The sequence below is a fragment of the Triturus cristatus genome, chromosome 9 (assembly GCF_964204655.1).
Source record: "Triturus cristatus chromosome 9, aTriCri1.1, whole genome shotgun sequence".
Classification (NCBI taxonomy): domain Eukaryota; kingdom Metazoa; phylum Chordata; class Amphibia; order Caudata; family Salamandridae; genus Triturus; species Triturus cristatus.
In genome coordinates, this window is record NC_140592.1 from 1211939163 (window position 1) to 1211965635 (window position 26473).

Below are 26473 nucleotides of genomic sequence, written 5' to 3' on the forward strand. Positions count from 1 at the left end.
GCATTTCACAGTTGGTCACGATGACCCATTTGTGTTACCATTAGGTTTACTGATGGGCTATGTTGTAGTCATTTCGTTCGTTTTTGGGTATGAATTCTTGTATATGCTGTTCTTTGATGTATTTCATTTGCTGATAGGTCATTTTAATTGTAGATTTACTGATTTTTTTTGTTTAGGAAGTGACTGCTCTTTGGATGCCATAGCCGTCCCGTCATAAACACACAGTGCTATTCACTAGCCATTCTTGCACGATTGTTTATTTTACTTTGCTGTCATGATAACAAGTCGTTTGCTTATTGCTTTTTTTTTTTATCACAAAGTAGAGACAAACAAGCACATTGACATCCTTAAAGATGCAACAAACATACTGCCCATTTGTCAAAATGATCTCCTGTGCCATGTAAGGCTGTGTTTGCCTTTTAAATTCACCACTTCCCCTTTTCACTCCTTTTCATAACAGTCTTGTTACATCTTAACTCTGCTAATGGAGTCTGTTCATGAAAAGGCCCCTTCTTTGATGGCACAGATTAGCAACTCTAAAGTGGTCTGTTCAGCAAAGGGGCCCCTCCCTGCTGGTTCAACATGGCTAGAGCCCAAGATGTTGCTTCAGTACGTGAGCTTCTTTCTAAGACAACTGCAGGGGAAACACACACAAATGTCTATCACTAAAAGTTACCAAAAATGCTACCGGCTTTGCCAATGCTTGTTTAAACATAGCTCTCACAGGAAGCACTCAGGGCATAGTTCATAGTTCTTCCAAAACATCCAACTAATCCCACATTAGACACTGAGGAAGGACGCTGCAGTCCACCAGTGCAAAGCAGTCTATCCTTACATCTCTCAAGAGTCGTGCAGATTTCTTCTTCACTCCTTTATTTATTCAAATATTTAGAGCTTAGTCTCACCAATAAGTAGTTGAGCTCTATACACAGAACCCAACAATTAACTAAAAGACTAGGACCTAAGTTAGCACAATGTTAGAGGTATCCACAGTGCTTAATTTGAGCCGGTGCTTTCTGGTGCTCTGCACCGGCACACCCTTGTCAACGCCAGCACTTATGACAGTCTGCACTGTTTATCTAAATTATAGATTAACACAGCAACAGAGGTTTATTATTTCAATGAACATTAAAAATGACTATTATCTGCTGCCCAGGCCATTATTGTAGCTTTGGGGTCTGGAATAGTCTGAAGTGTCATACTTGTAGGGTGTGTTGATTAGCAGTTGTGTTGATTCTGTCACTGGCAGCACGTATACGGGCAATGAGTAGTGCAAGCTGCAGCGGCACTCATTTCTTTACAAATCAAGCACTGATTGGCCACAATATTAGAGGTCAGAAGAGTACTAGAGTTAGAAGAGCATTAAACTAAATCATCCAACTAGACTCTTTGAATAATAGTGTCTTAAAGACTTTGATGTCACATGCAGAGTGGTCCACCATTTTGGGACATTACTAGATGAGGAGAGGTTTGCTGTTTTGATCGCGTATGTTTTTTCCAGATTTCCATCATTGGGCAAGCTTCACTCATCATTGACAATGCCCCTCTAGAAATGGTGAGGTGTTCAAGAGGCTTGCAAGGTTGGTGCCACAATGCAAAGGACTCTGAATGCAAGACACTGAGGAGGGACGTTCACATAAGGAGAAGCAGCTGGAAACAATAAAGTGAGGACAGCAGAGCAGAGGATGGAGCAGCAGACACAGAAAAGCATTGGCAATGGCAATGTTAATAGGTCTAGCTTTAAAGGAGTGTTGTATGGTATTGTGAAGCATTACAGGTAACTAGCATATGCATTTGCGCAGAAGCAAAGAACTGAAGAATAATATTGGTGTAGATTAAAAGGTCAAATTGTCAAGCCAGACCTAAAAATCCATGTAGGTGAATGACTGCCCTCCTCCATCTGTGCTGCTGCCAGAGAAAGACACACCCCATGATTTATCTAGTTATCTAAGACACTTTTACAGCATTCCAATGTCATGTGTGTGCCCCTGAAATTTCAAGCTCAGGCAGCTGGATAAATAAACAAAATGATCACAGCTGCTGGAGGGCGAGCACTTTTTTGTGGAAGCACACAGCTTCTGCCCAATCAAAACATTTACTCCTAGCTCCCAACATGTGGGCGGAGCCAAAGCCCTCTCCAGTGGTACTCACATAATTGTCTGGCGACAGCTGCGCTGTAAAGCCAGGCCATAAAAGACATCAATTCTAATAGTGGATAAATGTGAAAAAGACCGGGAGAGAAGGGGGTGAGGTAGGCTACTTAGAGGTAGGTCAGAGAGGAATATGGATTGCCTCAGGTGGAATAATATCATTAAGATTGAAGCCCCCAAAAAATGATTCAGAATATTAAAAAGCAACAATTAGCTCACATTAAAACAAAGAAAATGCAGTGAAAACACTGAAAAAAATAAAGGTCAAGAAAGGAAAACTTACGAAAAGAGTGATGAAATTCTGCAAAAATAATGCAACTGAAATTAAACAAAAAAGAATTAATCAAATGGAACCCCTGGGACTAACTTGAACCAAACAGTGTAGTTTCACTATTATAGGGAGAAGGGTGGGGATGTAATAAGGTTCAATGTCGGCTGTTAAGGTAAAGGTAAATTTCATTAAAAGTCCAGGGATAAAGGTAATGAAAAAACATGTTTTTCTACAGGATGCGGCACCCTCAGTACTGTCGGACTAGGACAGTTGACCGTAATTAGTACAAAGAGCATTGACCCAATTTTACGGATGGTCTACAGAGCTACCAAAACCTACCTGTATGGATCCACGTGTGTAGTTTAATTTTAACAAGAGCGTGGATGGCCAACACATTACTTGCTGTCATTTCAATTTCCTGTGTCTTTAGTTTACTTTTTCCAAATGTGGAAAACATTTTATCGCTTTCAAGCCTGCTCTACTATCCGTGGCCTGTTTTGGTTAAAAAGTGTATTGAACCCAAAACTGGGACTAGTTTCACAAATATATTGCATTTCTTGCTATGAAAATTATTTTAGATCTTTTTCCCGGTCTATTTGTGGAATGGTTATCATGGGTAGAATAACTAGCAAGGCGTGCTCGGTTGTAGGTTCTGGGAAGTGCATGATTTTCTGAAACTACAAATTAAATAGAAAATTGGATATACGCTGAAGATATTGGCAGACATACGACTTTCAAAGTGAGGTGTCAACTGGATAACATTAAAGATGCAAGCATTTTAAACTATTCATATTTCAGAATTGATAATATTGTGGGAAGACACTTGGGTAATGACATTTTGGCAAAATGAGACATGTGACCCTCTTGCTGAGATCTGAATTGAGCCTAGTTTCAAGCACTGGATAGGTTTCCGGATTCTCCAATTCCTCCTTTAGCCCATTTTCACTAAATGTATAAAAAAGCTGAAACTGACCACTTTTTTCAAATGCCATGATATAGATGAGAATTTTGATTTTACAATTCGATTTTAGAGTTCTCAAAAGATGCATGGTTTTTAAATCTTTATTTAAAAAAACACCGCTTACTCAAGCAGTCTCCCCATACGATAACCTACTTCGATCCAAAAAAGATATGATGGTTGTGCACCTTCCGTATTAAAAATGTTCTTTAATCGAAATACAAAGAGTCAAAATCATCTAAAAATGGCATTGCACAGAAATAGAAAGCATAAAAGCAGAAGGGATTGAATAATGGCCGAAACGTAAGCATAAAAGGCCAGCGCATTAAGTGGACCAAACTTGGCCAGCTTATCCTTAATCAGAAGACATCTATACGTAAACCCAGAGAAAAAAGAGACATGATTATGAATTTGGTGGTAAGTAGAAACCTTCAAAATAGTTAGGGAAACTCTAAGTAAAAACTACAATCTACCAGCTGAATTTCCTCCACAATGCTATTCGTACGATTGTGGAAAATAAGCCGGTGGATTCACTCCATATTTAAAATTTGGGCCAGAAATGTTGAGATGTTCAGTTACTATTGAATATAAATGAAGGCCCTTTGTCTCTTTTTTTTATAGATAGAGTGAACTCTGCTTCCAAATCTGGTGACTCTGCTATAGTCTGGTTGTCAGGAAAACAGATATGATCGCCGCCTTTTTGGTCGCTGTGGTGTCGTTGAGTCCTTGCTTGTGCTACACACTGATTAGATAGTAACATCCTCACAATGAAAAAAAAAATGGATGCACAACGTTCCACTGCTTAACATGAGAACACAAAAGCTTCCAAGCCACAATAATATTGGAAATCTAAGCGCTAAGAGTAAAATCGTTAATCTCTCTACCTTGGATGTATTTGTGTCTTGCACACACTGCTGGATCTTAGGGTTGTTGTTACTCCTTGAGTAGAGTGAAAATGTAATGCACAAATGCAAATTGACCCTGAAGCATATACCACAATCAAAGTGGCGGTATTGACAATTTTATGGCAAGGCACGGAGGACAATATACGCATTATCCTCTTTATTGCATGTGGCAGTAAAGAGGATAATGAATACTATTAGCCTCTGTGTCTTTAATAAAATCATGATTTTTTTCCCACCCCTGCTGTGAAAAATCTAATTTATTTATTTCATTTGTGAGCGTGGTCTGGTGAAAATAAATATGTTTGTTAACTCTGCGAAAGGCCATCTTTTGCCAAGGTCCGTCAGTACCGACCCCTATTAGAGTCTTTAAATAACCTGCAGCCAGATTACCCCAAAAAGTCCACAGTAATAGACAGCAGCGGTCATGTTTTTTTTCCCGGAGTTTTATATAGCGCAAACTTGACCCGAATCGGGAATCAGAGTGCTTTACATAGCACCAGTTGCGTTACATGTGGACACATTCATTTTTGTTAGGCCCGGGGAGATTATGGGCCATATGTATGAACACATTTTCCCATAGACACAGAATGGGTAAAACCCTTTGATACAGCTGGCCCTATGTGATTTGCCCAGAATCACAGGATGTTCAGCGTCATTGCCGAGACACGAACCCAGTTCGCCAGATTCGAGGTCGACGGCCCTAGCCGTTAGGCCAACTGCTCCCCCTTCTGTCCCTCCTGTGAGTAGGGTCCCTAGTGTGCATCTGGAGCACAGCATGGCAGGAGATGAACACCCAGGAGGGCCATGGAGACTGAGGGGAGACTTTCGGGGAACATTCTTTTATTGTCAGAATGCTATATGAGCCCCGTGAGGATGTCACAAGACCTTATAATCCTTTTTCCTAGCACTTGAGTCTCCAACAATCTTCCCTTTGAGAAGGTCTTTTAATTTCGACTGATAAGAGGGCTCCAAAGGGGCAGCCATCTTGCCAATAGCTAGACTGAACCCCCAATTTGATATTGTTTAAAAGATAGAAGTCTCCCTGTCATCATTACATATAGTCTCGTTCCACTCGTTAGCATCTTTCTTTACTAGAGTCTTAGTTTTCACTGCAGAGACAACCCTAATAAGATGCTAATATGTTCTATGTACAAAGTTAGAAAAGAGCTTTAAGGGTTCTAAAATGAGCCAGCAGAGAATGCGTTTATTTCTCCCCAGAGGCGTCTCAGACAAATTAATGGTGACACAAAGCAGAATTCTGGAACAATTGGCAGGTTTCAATAACCAAGCAAATTAAAAGTTGCAAAGGAGAACAAAGCAGCCACAGTGACTCCTTCTTGGGGCAAAAGCAGAAAAACACCCGCGTTACTCTAGAAGCAAGTGCCTTCTTGGAAGAGTTTCAAGCAGCAGCTGACAGTGTGAAAGAATATGCACAGGTACCCTGGGCTGGGGGCAGGGACATGGGGGGGTACAGGGGTATATCTGATGGGAAGGTACAGCGGGATAAGTACGAGGGGCCCGGAGAGATATCCAGCCACCCAGAGGCCAGCGCCCCACTGAGGCCTCCTTTTCAGCCCCCTGTGGAGCCATTGCTCCCAGTGTAAACTGTGCTTCGTTATGTGGGTCATGTTTAGGTCTGGCTTTAGCGTTGCTGAGGCTTAAACTATTGATATGATCTATATTTAGGGGCAAGGTAGCTATTAGATGTGGAAGGATTCCTCTGGCGGTTTACAAGGGACATTGAAGCACCGCTGCTCTGAGATGATTCCTCAGCAGTAGCCGGGGCCGGCTCCTCCATTAGGGCGGAAGAGCGTCACCCCACTGCTTTCTCTCAGTCAGGGACGGACTGGGAACAGAAACCGTCCCTGGCAAACTGCTCGGCCGGCCCCCCGGGGAGGGGAGTGCGGCTGAGCTGTTTGGTAGGGCCGGTTTCTGCCGATTTTGTTTCGGGTGCCCATTTTGCCGCCCCCCGGTAACAAAAATGTCCCACAGGGGCCGAAAACCAGCCCCCACCCTGGCGGCCCACCGGGGAAACGCCTGATTGCTGCTACGGCCAGTCCGGCCCTGCTCGCAGTGCGAGAAGCAGAAACATAAAATGGTAAAACTACCATTCTCTGTTTCTGCTTCTCGCACAGCTGGAGGGCAAGGGAGGAGTGGCTAGACCAATGCTGCGGGCCCTGACTGTTTGGTCGGCCCTCCGGGGCCGACCACGCCAGTCATGCGCACTCTCCCTTGTCTCCATGTAGGCGTCCCCACCAATCACAACGCTGCCATTGCATAGTTGTGACTGACTTAGGGAAGGGGAGGGAGGCTGCCTGCTTCCTGTTCCACAGGACCCGGCCAGGGGCTGAGACAGCGCGGGACCCGGGAAGGTAAGTTTATTTTTATCTTTTTTAATTAAATTACCCCTCCTGCCTGACCCCCCACCCACCAGTCATGCCAGCCACAACTGGCAGTAACACCGCTGCTCTGAGGTTGATTCCTCAGCAGTAGCAACGCTGCTGTGAGGTTCATTCCTCATGAGATTACTTCCTCCGCATTAGCACCGCTGCTATGGGATTACTTCCTCAGCAGTAGCACCGCTACTGTGAGGTTGATTCCTCAGCAGTAGCACCGCTGCTGTGAGGTTGATTCCTCAGCAGTAGCAACGCTGCTGTGAGGTTCATTCCTCATGAGATTACTTCCTCCGCATTAGCACCGCTGCTATGGGATTACTTCCTCAGCAGTAGCACCGCTACTGTGAGGTTGATTCCTCAGCAGTAGCACCGCTGCTGTGAGGTTCATTCCTCATGAGATTACTTCCTCCGCATTAGCACCGCTGCTATGGGATTACTTCCTCAGCAGTAGCACCGCTACTGTGAGGTTGATTCCTCAGCAGTAGCACCGCTGCTGTGAGGTTGATCCCCAGCATTAGCACCGCTGCTATGAGATTACTTCCTCAGCAGTCGCATCACAGAGTGCAGACAGAACACTAAACTGTTGGAGACACTTGCTACCCTACAGGCTCAGCCGGCCCTACTCTCTTCTCTGTTTTCAGGAAACATCAAGACCACGAACACTCAAGGCCACAATCTCACCACAGCGTGAGAACACTGCAGCTACTGAACCAAAACTAACGATAGTTCCTTCTGGTTTGCTTAAGGAGAGTCTTTTAAGTTTAGAGAAACAAAAGGCGCCCAGGCTGAACCGGTAATATGACAAAGATTCAAACGTCTCAACTGACGCTAAAAGTATATATACTGGTGCCCAAGTCATGGGTTATCATAAATATTTGCATTGATGGACATGTACCAAAGGTGCTGCACATGTTCAGAGGTGAAGTGAAGGCGCAGTGCGAAGGGGCAGCCAACTGAGGGTAATAAAGCCCAAATACATACACGGCTCAATGGATGCAGCTTATTTATATGACAAGACCAAGCGTAAAAGCCGTATTTTGAAAATAAAGGTGGCAGAGAAACAGTCCAAATAAGTCAAAATGATGACGTGTTGTTTCGAAAACTGAATTTCAAAGGGTCTTCATCAGGACATGGTCAAACACATTTGTACGTAACCACCCTTGATTCGAGGTAGAAAGGAAGCGAATTATAAAGCCCAAAGCTGCTCACGTGCTGAATTCCAAGGGAGTATAAGGAGTACTTTTTATTCTTCATTTTAAGAGGCTGATACGGTGCCTCTACCAACATACACCAAAAAGCAACAAGTGCCTAACAGTGAACATGTCTATTGCAAGAGGTGCTGTACATGGACCAGTGTGGTATGTGTGGCTCCTGATGAAGAGCGTCTTGCAGAAACAAGGATGTGATTGATAGGACAGGGTATGTAAATGCAACTATGTATGGGAAATCTGCACAGTGGGGCCACGATAGGGGCTGAGAACTGGGCACAATGGGGTCACATGATGGGGGTAGGACCTGGACACACTGGAGTCACATGCCAGTGCATGAGAATGGGGTACAGTGGGGGTCACATGGTAGGGGATTCCAACACTGTGCGGTCACTTGACAAGTGATGTAACACAGTGTGGTCCTATGACCAGGGTCAGGAACCGGATGCAGGGTAGTCACATGGCAGGGGATTGGCACCAGATGCATGTAGTGTGGTCACGACAGACGAAGGAACCCAAAGTGATCACATGACAGGGATGAGAACTAAGCACAGCAGGGTAACATGATGAGGCATAGTCTTAGTATGTGAGACACATCACAGGGGATAGAACAGGACACAGCAGAGTCCAATAACAGGCACAGGGGGTGGGAACCAGACACAGTCCGATCAGATGAAAGGAGATAGAACCAGACACAGAGCAGTCACATGACAAGAGACAGAACCAGACACCATGTGGCCACATGACAGGGAATGGGAACAAGACACGGTGTGGTCAAATGACAAGGGATGGAACCAGACACCGTGCGGTCATATGAGAGGGGATAAGAAGCAGAAGTAGTGTGGTCACATGACAGGAGACGGGAACCAGACACATTACGGTCCCATGACAGGGGATGGGAACCAGACACATTACGGTCCCATGGCAGGGGATGGGAACCAGACACTGTAGTCACATGAGATGGGATGGGAACCAGACACAATGCGGTCACATGACAGAGAATGGAACCAGGCACAGTGCGGTCACATGAAGGGGGTGGGACCAGACACAATGCAGTCACATTGCAGGAGATAGAACCAGACACAATGCGGTCACATGAGAGGGGATGGAACCAGACATTGTGCAGTCACATGACAGGTAACGGGAACCAGGCAAAGTGCAAACACATGACAGGGGATGGAATCAGACATAGTGCAGTCACATGACTGGGGATGGGAATCAGACATAGTGCAGTCACATGACATGGGACGTAACCAGACATAGTGCGGTTACATGACAGGGGAAGGAACCAGACATGGTGCAGTCACATGACAGGGGATGGGATGGAAACCAGACACAGTGCGGTCACATGACTGGGGATGGAATCAGACATAATGTGGTTACATGACAGGGGATAGGACCCAGACACCATGTGATGTGGTCACATGACAAGGACCATCGGCATCCAGTGCTGAGAACCAGACTTTTCTTCTGAGGCGTGCTTGTCATGCAAACTAGACACAATGCAATCACATGACCTTTGTCTGTGTCGCTGGCGAGTGCTTGTATGAAGCAGGGCAGAGAGGGCACATGATCTGGCACATCTGGGACCTCATGTATCTTAATTAGTGATGTCTACAAAGAAGGCTAAAAAATCCCCTTGGCTACCGAGCCATATCTGCTGCTGGTAGAAGCGCGGTATCTTTAGAATAAACACAAGCTATTCCAACAGCTGAACTCTACCCATCTGACGCCATCACCACCTCAGTTCTTCAAATGTCTACAAAGGAGGCTGGAAAGCATCCGTGGTCAATAATATATTCAAGGGTTATCCTGGGAATGCTCAGATGTTGGGATGGACTCCACTGGCCTCCGGCCTTGATTACTTGGGCCCTGTCAACAGGTGCGGCAGGTGAGCCTGGGCAGGGCGTGGGAGGGCTCCATGGCAACAGATGATTCCCACCCATCGAGAGAGCAACCTATATGTCTGGAAGCCCTACAGTGTTCAGCTAAAGTCCTTCAACGTTATGCTTATCTTGTTTACCTGGACCCTGAATTCTTTCCGCAGCAAATTATAATGTTTGTTTACGTATTGCGATGGTTTTTACATAAACTATGCGCTGTATAAGACGGCAACATTCATAAAATAATAATTAATTGATAGGATAGGACACAGCGCAGCCACACAGTCACCGTGTGAACTGGATACACTGTGATCACGTGACACAGTGTGAAATGGATACACTGTGATCATGTGACACAGTGTGAAGTGGATACACTGTGATCACATGGCACAGTGTGAAGTGGATACACTGTGATCACGTGACAGTGTGAAGTGGATACACTGATCACGTGACACAGTGTGAAGTGGATACACTGATCACGTGACACAGTGTGAAGTGGATACACTGATCACGTGACACAGTGTGAAGTGGATACACTGATCACGTGACACAGTGTGAAGTGGATACACTGATCACGTGACAGTGTGAAGTGGATACACTGATCACGTGACACAGTGTGAAGTGGATACACTGATCACGTGACACAGTGTGAAGTGGATACATTGTGATTACATGAAACAGTGTGAAGTGGATACACTGTGATCACATGACAGAGTGTGAAGTGGATACACTGTGATCACGTGACACAGTGTGAAGTGGATTCACTGTGATCACATGACACAGTGTGAAGTGGATACACTGTGATCACGTGACACAGTGTGAAGTGGATACACTGATCACGTGACACAGTGTGAAGTGGATACACTGTAATCACATGACACAGTGTGAAGTGGATACACTGATCACGTGACACAGTGTGAACTGGATACACTGTGATCCCATGACACAGTGTGAAGTGAATACACTGTGATCACGTGACAGTGTGACTGGATACACTGTGATCATGTGACAGTGTGAACTGGATACACTGTGATCACGTGACACAGTGTGAAGTGGATACACTGATCACGTGACACAGTGTGAACTGGATACACTGTGATCACATGACACAGTGTGAAGTGAATACACTGTGATCACGTGACAGTGTGATTTGGATACACTGTGATCACGTGACACAGTGTGAAGTGGATACACTGTGATCACGTGACACAGTGTGAAGTGGATACACTGTGATCACGTGACACAGTGTGAAGTGGATACACTGATCACGTGACACAGTGTGAAGTGGATACACTGTGATCACGTGACATTGTGAAATGGATACACTGTGATCACGTGACACAGTGTGAAGTGGATACACTGTGATCACGTGGCACAGTGTGAAGTGGATACACTGATCATGTGACACAGTGTGAAGTGGATACACTGATCACGTGACAAAGTGTGAAGTTGATACAGTGTGATCAGGTGCTCAGTGAGAAATTGTCACTATGAGGTCACATGACACAGTGAGAAGCGGATACATTGCAGTCACATGACATGGTCGGAAGTGGTCACTGTAGTCACATGACAGAGTGAAAAGAGGACACAGTGGGCTTACATGACACAATGTTAAGTGGATACATTGTGATCATGAGATATGGTGAGAAGTGAACACAGTCCGGTCACACAGTGAGATGTGGACACAGTGGGGTCACATGACATGGTGAGCATTGAACACAGTGGGGTGACATGAAACAATGAATGACCACACAAATGTAAAAGGAATATAAAATTTACTTTTTAATTTCTGAATATATAAATGCATTTTAGGTAACTCGCATCTATACAAAGATACACAGGATCTGAAATAACGTGCTTTGTGTGTTCAAGATTCAAGGGACTTGTTTTAGCCTTAACAAGTGCCTTCTTAGCTAGTGTGTAGCGTCGCGGAACTTAAAAGATCAGCCAAGCGACATTTTCGGCTCTCACAGTGCGCCTGAATGATTCATCACAGTGCAACCCGCGTTATTTACATAAAGCAACGCCTGCTAAGAGGTGAGCCGCAGGTAAGGAATGCGTCAATGGGTGGACACCCGGCCGCACGGCCTGCGGGGAGGAACCGGCAGGGGCTGAAGAAAGGCGACACTCGGGCCTGGTGCTGTCCTGGTAACAGGATCCGACGGAGTTCAGGGGCAGGAGGCAGGCAGGGCGCTGAGCCCCGGCAGGGGGGAGCGGTGCAGGCCGGTCCAACAGGTGAGGCCACCCAGCCCTCCTCACTGCTCCTAACCGGGTGCTTGACTACCACAGCGGGTGCCTTCCCAGCCCCAGCTCGCCCAGGGCCAGTGACCCGGGGCAGTCGGTGGCCACGATGCGCGTGGCCCTTTCAGAAAAGAGGGGGTCCAAACGGAGCTGTGCTTTTACTCAGACATTTATGCTGTTTTTAAGGGTCCTTCCCTCCAACATGCATATCATGACTGGACACCCCATTCTCTCGATTACCTATAATAATATTACTCTTTAAGATAGCGCACACCACAAACTGAACGGTTTCTTGGCTCTAGAACCACGTGTGTGACTATTAATCAATTCACTTCTCATTTTATTAACCTTTCAATAATTCAAAGATTCCTCGAAAGGATGAAAGTCTGAGCCAGTCGCACTGTAACTGAGGCCTTTGGCCTGGAGGTTGCAGTAAAAGGCCAGCAGCAGGCACACAACTCACTGAGCTATCTCATCAGTGTCACTGAAGCTACACCACGTGTTATTTATTATTTTTCTACCCGATCACATTTGGTTTGGGATTGGCTTCCAGAATGTCCTTTTATCTGATTACATTTGGTTTGGAATAGGAATCAATTTAGCATGTCCCTTTGATATGATTAGGCCTGGTTGGGTTTTTGATTCCATAATGTCCCTTTATTTTGATTATCTTTGGTTAGGTTTTTGAATTCCAAAATGTCCCTTTGTCGAATGATAATCCAGGATGATCCTTTGTTATGATTATGGCTGATTGGGTTTTTGATTCCACAATGTACCTTTGCTTTATGACATTTTGGGCTTTGGAATCCAGACCGTCCCTTTGTTATTATTATGTATGGTTGGGTTTGGGATTCAAGAACACCCTTTGTTTGATAAAGTATGGTCGGGGTTTTGGATTCCCTAATGTACCTTTGTTTGATGATGTCTGTTTTGATTTTGGTTCCAGAATGACCCTTTGATTATATTTGGTTGGGGTTTAGAATTTAAAATCTTCTATTGTTTAACCACGTCTGGTTGGGATTTGGATTCCAGATGGCTCTTTGGTATGTTTATGTGTGGTTGGGTTTTGGATTCCAGAAGGCTCCTTTGGTATGATTATGTGTGGTTGGGTTTTGGATTCCAGAAGGCTCCTTTGGCATGATTATGTGTGGTTGGGTTTTGGATTCCTGAAGGCTCCTTTGGTATGATTATGTGTGGTTGGGTTTTGGATTCCAGAAGGCTCCTTTGGCATGATTATGTGTGGTTGGGTTTTGGATTCCTGAAGGCTCCTTTGGTATGATTATGTGTGGTTGGGTTTTGGATTCCTGAAGGCTCCTTTGGTATGATTATGTGTGGTTGGGTTTTGGATTCTAGCATGTCCCCCTGTTTGAAGTTGTCTAGGTGGATGTAGATTTCAGATGCATCTTTGCCGATTCCATGATGTTGGGATCTGGTTTCCAGAATTTCCCTTTGATTATAGTTTGTGGGGGTTTGGAATCTAGAATCTTCTATTGTTTAACCATGCTTGGTTGGGTTTTGGATTACAGAAAGCTCCTTTGGTATGATTATGTGTGGTTGGGTTTTGGATTCCAGAAGGCTCCTTTGGTATGATTATGTGTGGTTGGGTTTTGGATTCCAGAATGCTCCTCAGGTATGATTATATGTCTTTGGGTTTTGGATTGTTTCATGCCGAAGTGTTCCGATGGAACCCCTCTCTTCCGATCTTTGTTCAACATCTTCATTCTGATACACATGAGGCTACTTCACGGGAAAAAAAAATTCCTCTCAACAACTGCTATTCAAAATTATCTGACCCACAAGATTACTTTTCATAAATCCCCCTCGTCTGGATATTACGGAGAACTAGATTAACATTGGAGCACTTAAACTCAGTGATTCTACAACAGAGGTCACTTTGCCTCAATCACTGTCTCTCTTCCTCCATTGCATTGACCACCCAGCCAATTCTTTTCAGATATTGTTTCGGGACCGTTTTTATATTTATAAAAAGCCTACATGTTCTGACCCATGTAGCTTTGCATCAGGCCTATTACCTAAACTGGTTCTTTTTGCTTTTCCAGCTCAAAGGCTCTCTCCAAAACAGGTGAAGTAGCCTGGAGCACATCAAATTAGGATCTAGGAGTCAATGTAATAGTGTCAGTCATTCAACAACCATATGCAGGAAGTGTACTGAAACCAAGTACTTCTTTTTATTCAAAGATTCTAGTTTAGAAAGACCCAATGTCCATGGCTGACGTGACAAAAAGACAGTGGAGACCATTTATAGACAGAAGCAGCTGTAGTGGTTCCTTCGGAAGTCCTCGACTTATTTTGGAAGGACACACTGTCCCCTGATGAGTCTTCAATCAGATCTACAGTCAGTGCTACTTCTACGGTTTTTAAATGTACTTCAAGGTCTTTGTTGTCACCTCAGCCATGGACAATGGGCCCATCTAAATTGGAATCTTTGAATTAATGAAGTACTCGATTCAGTACACTTTCTGAATATTGTTGTTAAACTATTGCCACTCTTACACTGACTCCCCGATACTAATTTGGTGAGCTCCAGGCGACTTCACATTTACGTTCAGGGTGGTGTTCAACCACACCTGATCTGCACTCTATGGGTAGCAAGGGTCTGTTGTAGCACGCCTTAGTACACTGTTCCCTTTCTTACATACGTGATCCTCATTTTTTACTGCCTTATACTCATGGGATGCGAGGTCAACAAAACCCAGGGCCGCCATTGTACAGCTGCCCTCTCCAAAACATATCCAAGAGCCAGAAGCACGCTGGAGTTGGATCCGTGATCAGAGTCTGACTACACTGACGCCCTCTTTGTCGGATACCAGCAAAATATCAACCCAACTGCATCCAGAGCGCTCAAAACTGAACCAGAAGGTTGATTCTGATGCCATCTTTCCGACCGGGAAGAGGCTTAAATTGGCTGCTTGTCCGAACAAGGATTTGGCCCAAAATCCCTAGTCTCACTTAAAAATACCTGGCCGTCTACCACCCTCTTCAACCAAAATGATACCGCCTGTGTTAAACCTGCACTGTTCCCACCACCGTCTCCTACGTGCAGGTCAAGACTTGCTAGGAGAGGAGGAAGTTGCTTTCAGTGGTTACACCGAAACTGGGTATTCAGCAATCCCTACACCGAAGAATTCTACCATCGCTTAAGAAACACTCCATCTCTCCATGTAAGCACCTTGGCATGTGCCTAGACACGATTAGGTTTATAGCAGGTACCGTATAAGATTCATAAATAAATTATGTAATCTCCTTATCAACCAAGCACAAATTAGTGAAAAGAAAGTTTATGAAGAATAACCACAAATATGCTGTCTGGAACCAGTGAACTCCGGAAAGTTCAATGCAAGACATGCGGCACAGGCAGGATGCCAGAATTGCCTCTATAGGTCAAGGGTCACTTGATTCAGGGCAAGTCAGTGGCGTCATTCCACCAAAATCATAGGGAGAGCAAGATTGGTAACACCAGCTCCGTGCCCACTCATAATCTCATAGATCACATCACATGACCTTTGACCCTGATGTCATTTACAGAAAGTGACATCTCAAAGGTCTTTGACTATGATGGAATCGCAGAGGATATAAAACCCATCATGCCTGGTCCCTGGGGTACGGGATGGTGCAGAAAAGTGAACATACCTGGGAAACTGTGGGCAAGGCATACTCGGAAAATGGCTACCTCAATGCTGGAAGTGGCTGGTGCACAAGGGGCCACTAAAACACTGTACTTGTGACCACGTGATGTCAAGCATCATCTACATCGTAGACAAACACAACACTGCAAGTTTGTTTTGCAAGAAATGTGTAAAAAATGTTACGCAATAATGTACATTTGATTTGTTCTTTCAACATAATCAAAATAATCAAATGACCCATTTGTATCAGGTTCTTGAAATCTGACCATTCAAGATTAATTCAAGTTGTAAGTATCCTTCTTCGTGTTTTTTTTTTATTCTTAAATTCCCTTTCTGGAATTTCGAACATTCAAGGGGCTGATTCAACTATTAATCATCTTTCCTTGTGATATAATTTATTTTCATTTCACAATAGACAATACTAACTATTCAGAAGCCAATAATAGTTGTAAATATCCACCCTGAGGTTTTTTTTTTTTTTTACTTCTGGAACTATGAGCCTTCGAAGATAGATTCCAATGTAGGGATTGTGTTCCACATTTGTAGAACTTTTTATTTGCCTTTCTGGAACTCCCGTTCTAAAAATCACATTTTCTAATTTTGTTATTCTCTCTGACATTTTTACTATTAAGACGCTGATACAGTTGCAAGCATGATTCTTACAGTAAATGTATTTTTTGGGTCATTTTCCTGAATTTTGACAAATTCTGTGGACGATTTAATGTATACGCACCCACCATGTATTTGAGTTGCTTTTTATTTCTACTTCTGAAATTTTAGCTTTTCAGTGGCCTATTCAAGTTATAAGCAAGATACGTTGTTTTCTGTTACTTTTTATATCAGTTTATAGAATTCAGACCCTTTTGTGCCTGATTCAAGTTGTAAACAACATTCCAGGTATACTTTTTTATCTTTTGAAATTCTTATTTTGAGTCTGAATAAACTTGTAAACATGATTCCTCTAGTTTCTTCATTTTCATTTTCCTGTTGGAATATTGACCATTTGATAGATGGATCAAGTTGTAAGCATTCTTCTTTTTACTTTTTGAGAGTTTCCACCATGAACTGGTTCATTGTACACAGGAGCCAGAGGAGTGAACAAGCATTGGCATAGCCAATAGGTCTCGCCTTTGGGACCTAATAAGTGTTTAGCCATGCAACATTTGCATAACTAAATACTTGTAAGGTCCCAAAACCGAGACCTATTGGCTATGCAAAGTGGCCGTGCGGCCGCGAAAGTGATCGCGATCAAACATCAAAGCGGCCATGCGGCCGCGAAAGTGAAAGGAAATCGCGGTAAAGCACGGCGGGCGCGCCCGCGCACATGCACTATAGCTCTAGGCTGGCCTGGTAGCACTTTTTGGAGCCCTCTCAATAAGTCTCGCCAGTCCAGCGCATGCGCTGGGTCAGGCGAGACCTAAAAAGCAAAGATCAAGGGATGAATTATCTTTCCCAATTGCAACTAGGAGGCATTTTGTGTCTGCATTCAGAGGGACAATGACTTTTCACGTCACTGAACTTTCGGATGACGGACTAAAGGCCTGAGCGGACACTTTTATTGGGCTCAGCCCATCCCAAGATACTTCAACTACTTTTTAAATTCACAATCTAATTTTCGCGCTGTGATGAAACTAGTGAATCAGTTGTGTGAGGAGGTAATATTACCCCATAAGCGACATAGCTCACCAATGCGCAATCACCAAGCTAATTTCACAGGTGTCCACATGGTAAGGGCTGCCCGCTGTTGGTCGTAAGGTTAGTGGTTCGGCACAGATCCATGGCACTGACTGGCTGTTGCTAGCGCCTGTCATCGGTACAGACCAGGGTTGCTCACAGCATTGCTTTGCACCTCTTGGAGTGGGCAAATGTTTGTAATGGTTTCACCTGCCGGAGTCAGATAACTTAATTATCCGTTTTGTACCTCACTTATTAAATCTGAAAATGTAGATATAATACATGGGATTCCAGTCACTAATTTCTTTATAATCGACGACCTAAGACACTCCAAGTCGCCGATTTTAAAGAAAAGACATCAGAACTCGACTATCATAAGTTATTACAGCTGAGTTCTGAGTCACAATGCCTGCTAGCAGGGCCAACAGCCCAGGTGAAAAGCAGGTCAGGTCACGGAGCATCATTAAAACAGCTGTTTAAAGCAACGAAAAGGGAACGTTGCTTTTCTCTCTTCTGCTCTATTTTTAATAGTTACAATAACAAGCGGAGAAAATATGTTTATTTTTGCACTCCTTAGATAGAGAAAAGCTGGAATCTTTCTGCATGTTTCCACACATTCCGAGCTACTGCAGCTTTTTTAATAAAAAAAAAATACTGACTTGTATTAAACGGTTTCTAATAACTTTTTCCAACAAATAGCTAACAGTGTTTTTATGTGTTTAATTTTGCACTAGAGGTTTTCTTTATATTATTCATGTTTGCAAACATGCCGGCTCCATCATATGATAGAGCTACGCGCCACGGTTTTCAGTGGTTTGTGGGAAAGCTGATGGTACGACCGTGTATAATATGGGACAAAGTCAATGGTTAATTTGTAAAATGATAAGTGCCGGGGCTCTCGTCAGGAGGCAGCTTGCACCAGCCCATTACTTCTGTTAGCCCTGCCTAAAACAGAACCAACTACTAACCATGCAAGTGGGAAGAGGATGTGGCGAAATGGCCAGAGTTGCTGACTTTAGAGCTGGGGAACCAGGTTTGAGTCTCGCTGTCGGCACAACATCCAGACGTAATCGCCTCATAAATTAATGTTTCCTTAACTGGTGCTCATGAAAAGCACCAGTGTTGATGATTAAGTGGCAGTGCTGAGCCCTAGAAACCACCAGCTCAAATTAAGCACTGGATAAAGTACCCCCTGGAGTACATGATAAGGATACTGAAGTCATCATGGAGTTCCATAACCTCATAAAGGAACTCAGCCTTCGGCCTCATTCCTCTATATGTTTATGGAACTCCTTGGTGACTGGCAATATCCTAATAATGTATGGCAAGCAGTACTTTATCCATTATATCGGGTCACAAAAGCCAAATCCACATTCAAATGAAGACCGCCCATGGGAGCCATGCTTCGAATACCAGATGCTGGGATCACAATCCCTCGCTGGGGGATGGAAAGCTCCCCTGCCCGTAAGGAAGCAAATCTGAGAGGTCAGACAAGGGGACGGGAGAAGCAGACCCCACCACACTTCGAGTCACATGACCCAATACTGAGGCACGTGCACGCCCTCACAAGATCCTGCCAAACCCTTTTCGAAGGAAATCTCATCCCTTCGCTCCTCAAATCTAGGCCCGGTCAAGGGTTTCTGGATGCAACTCTGCGTTCTGTACAATGTTGTGCTCCTACACACTGGGCATCAGGTAAAGAGGTCGAAATGCCTACAGCCACACAGCACACTCACCACCGCTTCAAGCACATCCTGAAAACAGAAGGGTTCTGCCTTTTAAACGAGGCTGGTGAACCCTAGCACGTGTCTGAGCTCCTACAACCACGACCACGTGAGGCCACCCCTGGAAACTCCTGGCTGGGTTCCGGCGGAGTCCCGGATCAGATGAAACTCCTGGCTGGGTTCCGGATCACATTAAAAACACTGCCCAACGTGCACAAGCCCTATGGGGTAAAACTCTGCATAACTGCAGAGGGCCCCAACATCTGGAACGTTCACTGTCCGTCTCGAGACACTTTTCAAAACAGAGCTGTCCAGTATGTTATTTGATGGAAGGGACGAGCAAGGGGTGTCGACAGATGACGTCAGTGTCACCCGCCTGGAAGTCAGCTGCCCTCGGCCAAAGCGCTGCCAAACTTTTCTAAGGACATCTGAATGCAGTGAAGCGGCCACAACTGAATAGTGTTAAACTGGGCCACGAAAGAAAGATGATGACACTTTTGAGGAGCTCTGCTCTAGACCCGTTCTAAGCTGTTCGCTGGTGCACATTTATCCAGAAAAGATCACTGCCCAGAGCGCCATCGTCTGGTGAACTCCGCGGCGTCAGCCAGTCCTAGCCAGTGAGAGCCGCTGCGCTTCCCTTCTCCTTTCCGTGAACGTTTCCCACCATGACCAGCATTTCAAACGCGGCCGTAAAAATATGATGAAACTGCAAATAACCAGTTACTTAAACAGACACGTCTCCTTTGTGTAGTGCTGCGCGGCCCGTCTTGAGGCGCCCCCAGCGCGTCGGGACTGAGGACAACAGCTGCCTGTGTCCTCTGAGCCTTCAGGGGTCCAGTCCCGTGGGAGTGGGACCCCTCTTCAGATGACAGGCCTGGGCCAGCGCTGGCCCCACAGCTGGAATAGGACATCCCTTTGTTCGAGCCAGAGAGGCGTCTAGAAGCAAAGGCCCGCCAGCCTGGTCCGGCAGCGAACGGACCCTTCAAGTTCAACATCTGGTGAACATGCAGTAGTAAGGAGACACACCCATGCAGACCTTCACCCACACCGCCCCCTGCAGCCCTGCGCCGAGGTATGTCACCCACAATCCAGACACCAGCAGAACATCTGTGCACAGAAACCTCCAAACTCGCCCCGAAAACGGTCCAGGCTGTGGGCCAACTTCAGAGCGCTGGGCCTGTGTTTTTTCTTTTTTTTGTTGCTATTATATGAAATCTGTTTTTTTCATTGGGCCGGTCAACGTTCCTTCACTAGTAGGGGCTGTCCGCGGTTTCCGGTTGGTAATGCAATCTAGAGGCTTCTCTGGAACCACGCGGCCTGATTTACAATCCTAGCTTCTCCCTGTAACATACCGTGTGATCGTGGACAAACAACTTTGGCTCACACTATCTTGGTTACCTTACCTGCCAAAATGTGGGAGCATGAAGAAAAAGAGCCAGCCCTTCCTTGTGTTAAGTATTGTAGCTATATTTATTAAAACGTATGGAGTTTTTGCTCAATTTGAGGCATTTTTTGAGGCGAGCGGAAAAGCTTGGCTGTCACAATGTGCCGAAAAACACACAATAGTTGCCTTTTGAGGGAGCACCAAGTCCATCACCTATGACAGTTGTAAAACTAAACAAAAACTATCTCAGAAGGTGACCGACTCACCTTTCGTCGTTCAAGTTGACACAAGGGTGTTAGCTAATAATAGTAGCTATTACGTAAGCACTTTTGGCCTCACAATGGGTATCAGAACCGCATTGTTAATACTCACATAAAGAAACACACCTAGAGACACATCTGGTTGTGACGTGCACGAAGAACTAATCTACGAGTAAATTAAAAAGCAATGCTGTCGAACATGCACTCACAGACAACGCACCACGCAGATGTGAATTAGCCAAATACGCAAAATAAAACACGCCTGGCCTAACACTTGCTGCGCCGTGTAAACTAACGTAAATACTGTACAGGGCATTAAGTATATAGGCGACAGTTCTATGCATAAGAGATGCTTACTGTACAGGACACTGAGTACACAGGGGACAGTCCTATGGATAAGTGATGCTTACATTTCACACCAGAAAGCAAACGATTAAATATACAGTTATGTAAAAGTGATGCTGTCTGGACATTGCGTCATCAGCTCTAAAAGTGCACATTCGATGGTGGCATGCAGGTCTGTGTGCACGAGCATCAGTCACAGTGCCAATGTATAAAGCACCAGTGCACAATCAGGTTTGGTTGTCCCTGTACCGGGAAGCACTTGCCGACAATCAGTTGATAATCCACCGGCTTCCGTGCACGCACACTTAAGTCCCAGTGTCCCTGCAAAATAACGACCGCGTGCAGTTAAGGCGCTTGCACACACAGCCTCCACGCCATGCAGCAAAATTACATTCTTCTGTGCAATGCTGCATGTGCCAGTAGTAAATGAGATGCGCGTGTGTCATGTTCAGCAATTAGCGCTCCGAAGTACAATGGGCACTCGCAGCGCCTTACAAAACTCTTCACAAATAAACACAGTGTCAGAGCAGAAATCCATCCATGTGACCACGTCCATTCAGAGGCCGGTAGGCTCATAAATGTGCCTGTGCATAAGTGCAACTGTATATCCTGCCTGTTCACCATCGTTCCGCTCTCAGTAGACAACCATACAAGAAACCACTACTTTTCCCTCGTGCACTGAGCTATCCTTCCGCCAGGAAGTGTCAGCGCACAATTAGATGTCCTGTGAAAAAGTGCCGGTACGCTAGTGGTAGAGCACTATGTACATGCACAGGCTGAGCTCACAAATCATACTATGAGAAAGTGACAGTGTTTTCCCAGAAAGCACGTGCCATGATATTGTAGAGGAGATCAGTACACAATCAGACGTCGAGTCACGAGTCGGTGTCAGTGCGCAATTAAACGCTCTCGAGTCATAAAATGTCAGTGTACAATAAGAATTCCTTGTGTCACCCACACACTCATCAGTGAACAATCAAATACATGTTTGAATCATTATGTCAGTGCCACTGCAATCAGATGCCCGTGTTACAAGAAATCAGTGCCAGCGCACACTTCACTGAAATCAGTGTCAGTTCACAAACTCGTGCCAGTGCACAATTAGATATCATTTGCCAGCAAGTCAGCGTCAGGGCAACAGCAGGACGCTCATCCGTCACTGACTCACAGATCATGAATATTGCCAGTGCACCATCATGCGTTCCTGTGTCACTCTCCCTCAGTGCACGAGCCGCTATGGTCAATAACACTCCGCTGCCCCAGAAGTGTCCCAATCCGCCTGCCCCAGAAGTGTCCCAGTCCCCCTCGGCTCCTGCCTCTCCATCCTCACCTCTTGCTGAGGGGCCGGACCCTGACGGCCACCTTGACGTTTGCCATGTCGGTGCGGGCAGCCGCCGGCGCAGCGGCTCATGTTATTCCCCCGGGCTCCAGCACGGCAGCAGGCGGGACGCGCGCGGGCGGCTGGAGCTGCAGCAGTGGCGCGCGAGCCGAACCCTGCACTAAAGCGCCTCGCTCGAGCCTAACTCCGGAGCGCGAGCGGGACGTCCAGCCCAGGGGGCGGGAAGGCCGCGCCCACACAACTGTCAATCACTAAGTAGGCGTGTTTTCAAGGGGGTGGCCAGTATGGAGGCGTGGCCTGAGTGTATAACAACGTAAACTTTGGAGTTATATGTCAAGCAGCCTTATGCGTGACGCGCTAGAAAATCCATTTGACAGTCGCCAACAGCTCTAGACTGCTGATAATCTGTCGTATAAGAACAAAGGGACGCCATCTTGGATGGGAAATACATATTTAAACACACAGACAATATGTTAAACGCCAACAAAGCCAGAATTCGACTATATTAGTACAGTTGAGTACTCTTACATTAAAAAGATAAAGCCAGTGGATATAATCCATCGTAAATCGTTTATTCTTTAGATCTGGGCATGGACTGAGACCAAGGAAGAAATGTGACAGCTCTGGTGGCCCTCAACATTTGGAACTGGTGCAGCACCAGACTGGAATTACACAGCAGCCGGTACACACGCATTCAAAACCTTTTCAAAGAGGCTAGCACCCGTGTGACTGTCTAGAGTAGAGTTACTTAGACTGCGTCTGGGCTGCTCCAAATAACAAGATCTACTAGAGAAAGGCTGCGTCTTCAATGCGAGAAATCAAAGAATCAACTCCAACAGCAGGTCTTCAACTGACAGCTGCAGGACTGTCAGAATGGCAACATGGAATGTCACCTAAATGAGAGGGGTGTCAGAAGTTTCATATGCGCTCACTCAACCACCTCTACATTCGTCTTAAGGTGTTAAGCCCCCCAGTGGCGTAACGAAACTTGAGGGGGCCCCCCTGCAGGATATGTGGAAGGGGCCCCTCTGGTTGACCTCTTCATGTAGGACTTCCACAGGGTACATGTCTTGGGGGTGTGGGGGTTAGGCAAAAGGTCTCCCTAATCCACTGTCCGCAGGTCTGCTTCCAAGGCTGTCGGTGCTTCTTCAAGGGTTGTGGTCTGTGGGTTCAGGTGACAGATTATGCCCTTCAAGTCTCTCTCCATCACTTTCTCTCTATCACTCAATCTCTTCTGTTTGTCTCCATCACACAATAACCTGTCTCTCTCCCTCCTTCACTCTGTTGCTCTATCACTCACTCTCCTCCCTGCGTGTCTCCATCAGATAATCTCATCTGTGTGTATTTCCATCACTTCTCCCCATCACTCACTCTAGTCTGTTTGTGTCTCCATCACACAATATCCTGTCTCTCTCCATCACTCATTCTCTATCACTCACTCTCCTCTGTGTGCATCTCAATCATATAATATTTTTGTTGTCTCTATTCATCACTCCCTCTCCCCCTGCGTCTCAATCATATAATGTCCTCTTTGTCTCCCTCATCACTCATTTTCTATCACTCACTCTCTTCCCTGCGTGTCTCCATCAGACAATCTCATCTGTGTGCATCTCCAACTCTTCCTCTCTATTACTCACTCTCTTTACTCACCTCCCTGTGTCTTCATCATATAATATCCACTTTATATCTCTCATCACTCATTCTCTATCACTCACTCTCCTCTGTGTGTGTCTCCATCACACAATATCCTCACTGTCTCCATCACTCATTTTTTATCACTCACTCTCCTTTGTGTGTGTCTCCTTCATATAATATTTCCCTTATCTCTGTTCACCACTCCCTCTCTTCACTCAGTCTCCACCCAGTGTCTCCATCATATAATATCCTCTTTGTCTCCCTCATCACTCATTCTCTATCACTCACTCTCCTCCCTGTATGTCTCCATCATACAAGATCCACATTGTGTCTCTCCCTCCATCACTCTGTTGTTCTATCACTCACTCTTCTCCCTGTGTGACACCATCAGACAATCTCCTCTGTGTCTGTCTCCATCACTTCCTCTCTATCACTCACTCTCTTCACTCACTCTACTCCCTGTATCTCTATCATATTATATCCTTTGTCTCTCTCATCACTCATTCTCTATCACTCACTCTCCTCTCTATGAGTCTCCATTAGATGATGCCCTTCGAGTCTCTCCTTTACTTCCTCTCTATCACTCACTCTCCTGTGTGTCTCCATCACAAAATATCCTCGCTGTCTCTCTTAATCAATCATTATCTATCACTCACTCTCCTCTGTGCGTGTCTCCATCAGACAATATTGTCGTTGTCTCTCTTTATCACTCTCCTCCCTGTGTCTCCATCATATATTATCCTCTTTGTCTCTCTCATCGCTCACTCTTTATCACTCACTCTCCTCCCTGTGTGTCTCCATCAGATCATCTCCTTCGAGTCTCTCCAACATCTCCTTTTTATCACTCACTCATTCTCTTCCCTGTTTCTTGCTTTGTCGTTCCCTTCCCCTTTTATCTTTATCTCTTGCACTCTTTCCTTCCGTTCTCGACCACACAAAGGTCTCTTCTCCATCACTTATGTCTACTCCTGTCCCGATCATTCTCTTTCTCTGTTGCTGCCTCTCTCTGTTCACCACTCCCTCTAGTCTGTCTCCTCCACCAACCCTGTACTCACTCATCTTTTTCTCGATCACTTCCTCTCACGCTCCCTGTTTGTCTCCAACCATCCCTCTCCGTCTCTCTTTCGGAGTCCCTCACTTCTCCTTGTTCTCTCCCTGTCCCAAGTCTTCGGTGCCCTCACTTCTGCAGTCTTTAATGTCATTCCCTCTATCTGTAGTCTTATTCCCCCATCTCTTTCTTCGTCCTGTACACTCTCTCATCAGTGCCATCTCTTCTGTCTGTTTCTCCTTTATCCACTCTCGGGTGTCGACCTTTATTTTTCTCTCTGTCCTTTCTACAACACTCTCTTCACTTTCTCTGCACATCTTTCCTAAGTATCTATTTTTATTCTCTCTCCCCGATCTCCTTCTTCGGCGCCTCGTCAGGGATAGTAAGCGCTATATAAATACAATTACAGTGACTTCTGTAATGGGCGGCCGCTCCCGCTCTCTCTCTGCTTTGCTGTCTCCTCTCCACCTCACTCTCCTCGCCTCTTTCCCTTCTCGTTCTACATCAATCAACTCCTTCATGCACTTCGGGACCTCTCTTACCTGCCTTCTGTTCACTGATCACCCTCCCCAGTCTGTCTCTTTCACCATCACCTCCTCTCCCCTCTCAGACTTTCCCATCCTTTTCTCCCCCTCCAAGGCTTCATCCCCGATCTGTCTCTTTCTCTCGTCATCTCCACCCGGCTCATTTCAGGACGTGCCCACCCGCTCTACCCTCCTCGCAGCCCCCCGCTCGAGCTCTCGGACTTGAGCACTGTGCTTAGAGGGCCCCCTGCAGCTCAGGGGCCCCCCACACCGCGGGGGCGGGGGGCCTGTGTTACGCCCCTACTTGTAACCCTCACTGACTATTGTAACTCATCTTGTACATTGATTTACACAAGTACATGATTTATTCTCAATGTATAATGTGTATGTTACGTGAAGAGCTCTGACACCCTGCATTGGGTTGCATAGTGCTATAAAAGAAATAAAATAGTGCTATTGAAATTGTTATTTGTGTGAATACTTGGACAGACCAACACACCAGACATTCTTACAGTGCATACATCTCTTATATACAGGGACTGAACAAAGGTAAAAGCATGCCTTTCCTAAGTACCTGTGAAAAGATAACAAGATGTGCCTTTGTTTCCCCTCCGTGGCATTTACATTTAAGTGTGAGGTTCCAGGCCAGGTTCAGTCAGGATATTCAAATAAAAGGAGGCCTGATGGCCCCTTAACTTTGGCCCAGCTGGAGGTGAAAAAAAGCCCCAACACTGCGTGCAGGTTGCTGCTAGGAATTGAAAGCAGACAATTACAGGTGCTGCTGAGCATGTTCCGGTGTCTGGAAATTACACTGGGACAAGTTCAGCATATTTCAGTGCGGCTCAACTTCTTGGCAGGGGGGGACGGCGTCCACCCTGCGA

General features: G+C 45.5%; 1 protein-coding gene across 2 annotated transcripts in view; it reads right to left on the minus strand.

Moving 5' to 3' along the window:
• Positions 1-22573, minus strand: part of STARD9 (StAR related lipid transfer domain containing 9) — a 460180-nt gene extending 437607 nt beyond the window's left edge. For both annotated transcript variants that reach the window (XM_085627236.1, XM_085627235.1), the window contains exon 1: positions 22377-22573. In XM_085627236.1, the coding sequence (XP_085483362.1) occupies positions 22377-22423 (47 nt within the window). In that variant the 5' untranslated portion in view covers positions 22424-22573. The remainder of the gene's footprint in view (positions 1-22376) is intronic.
• Positions 22574-26473: the final 3900 nt, after the last annotated feature.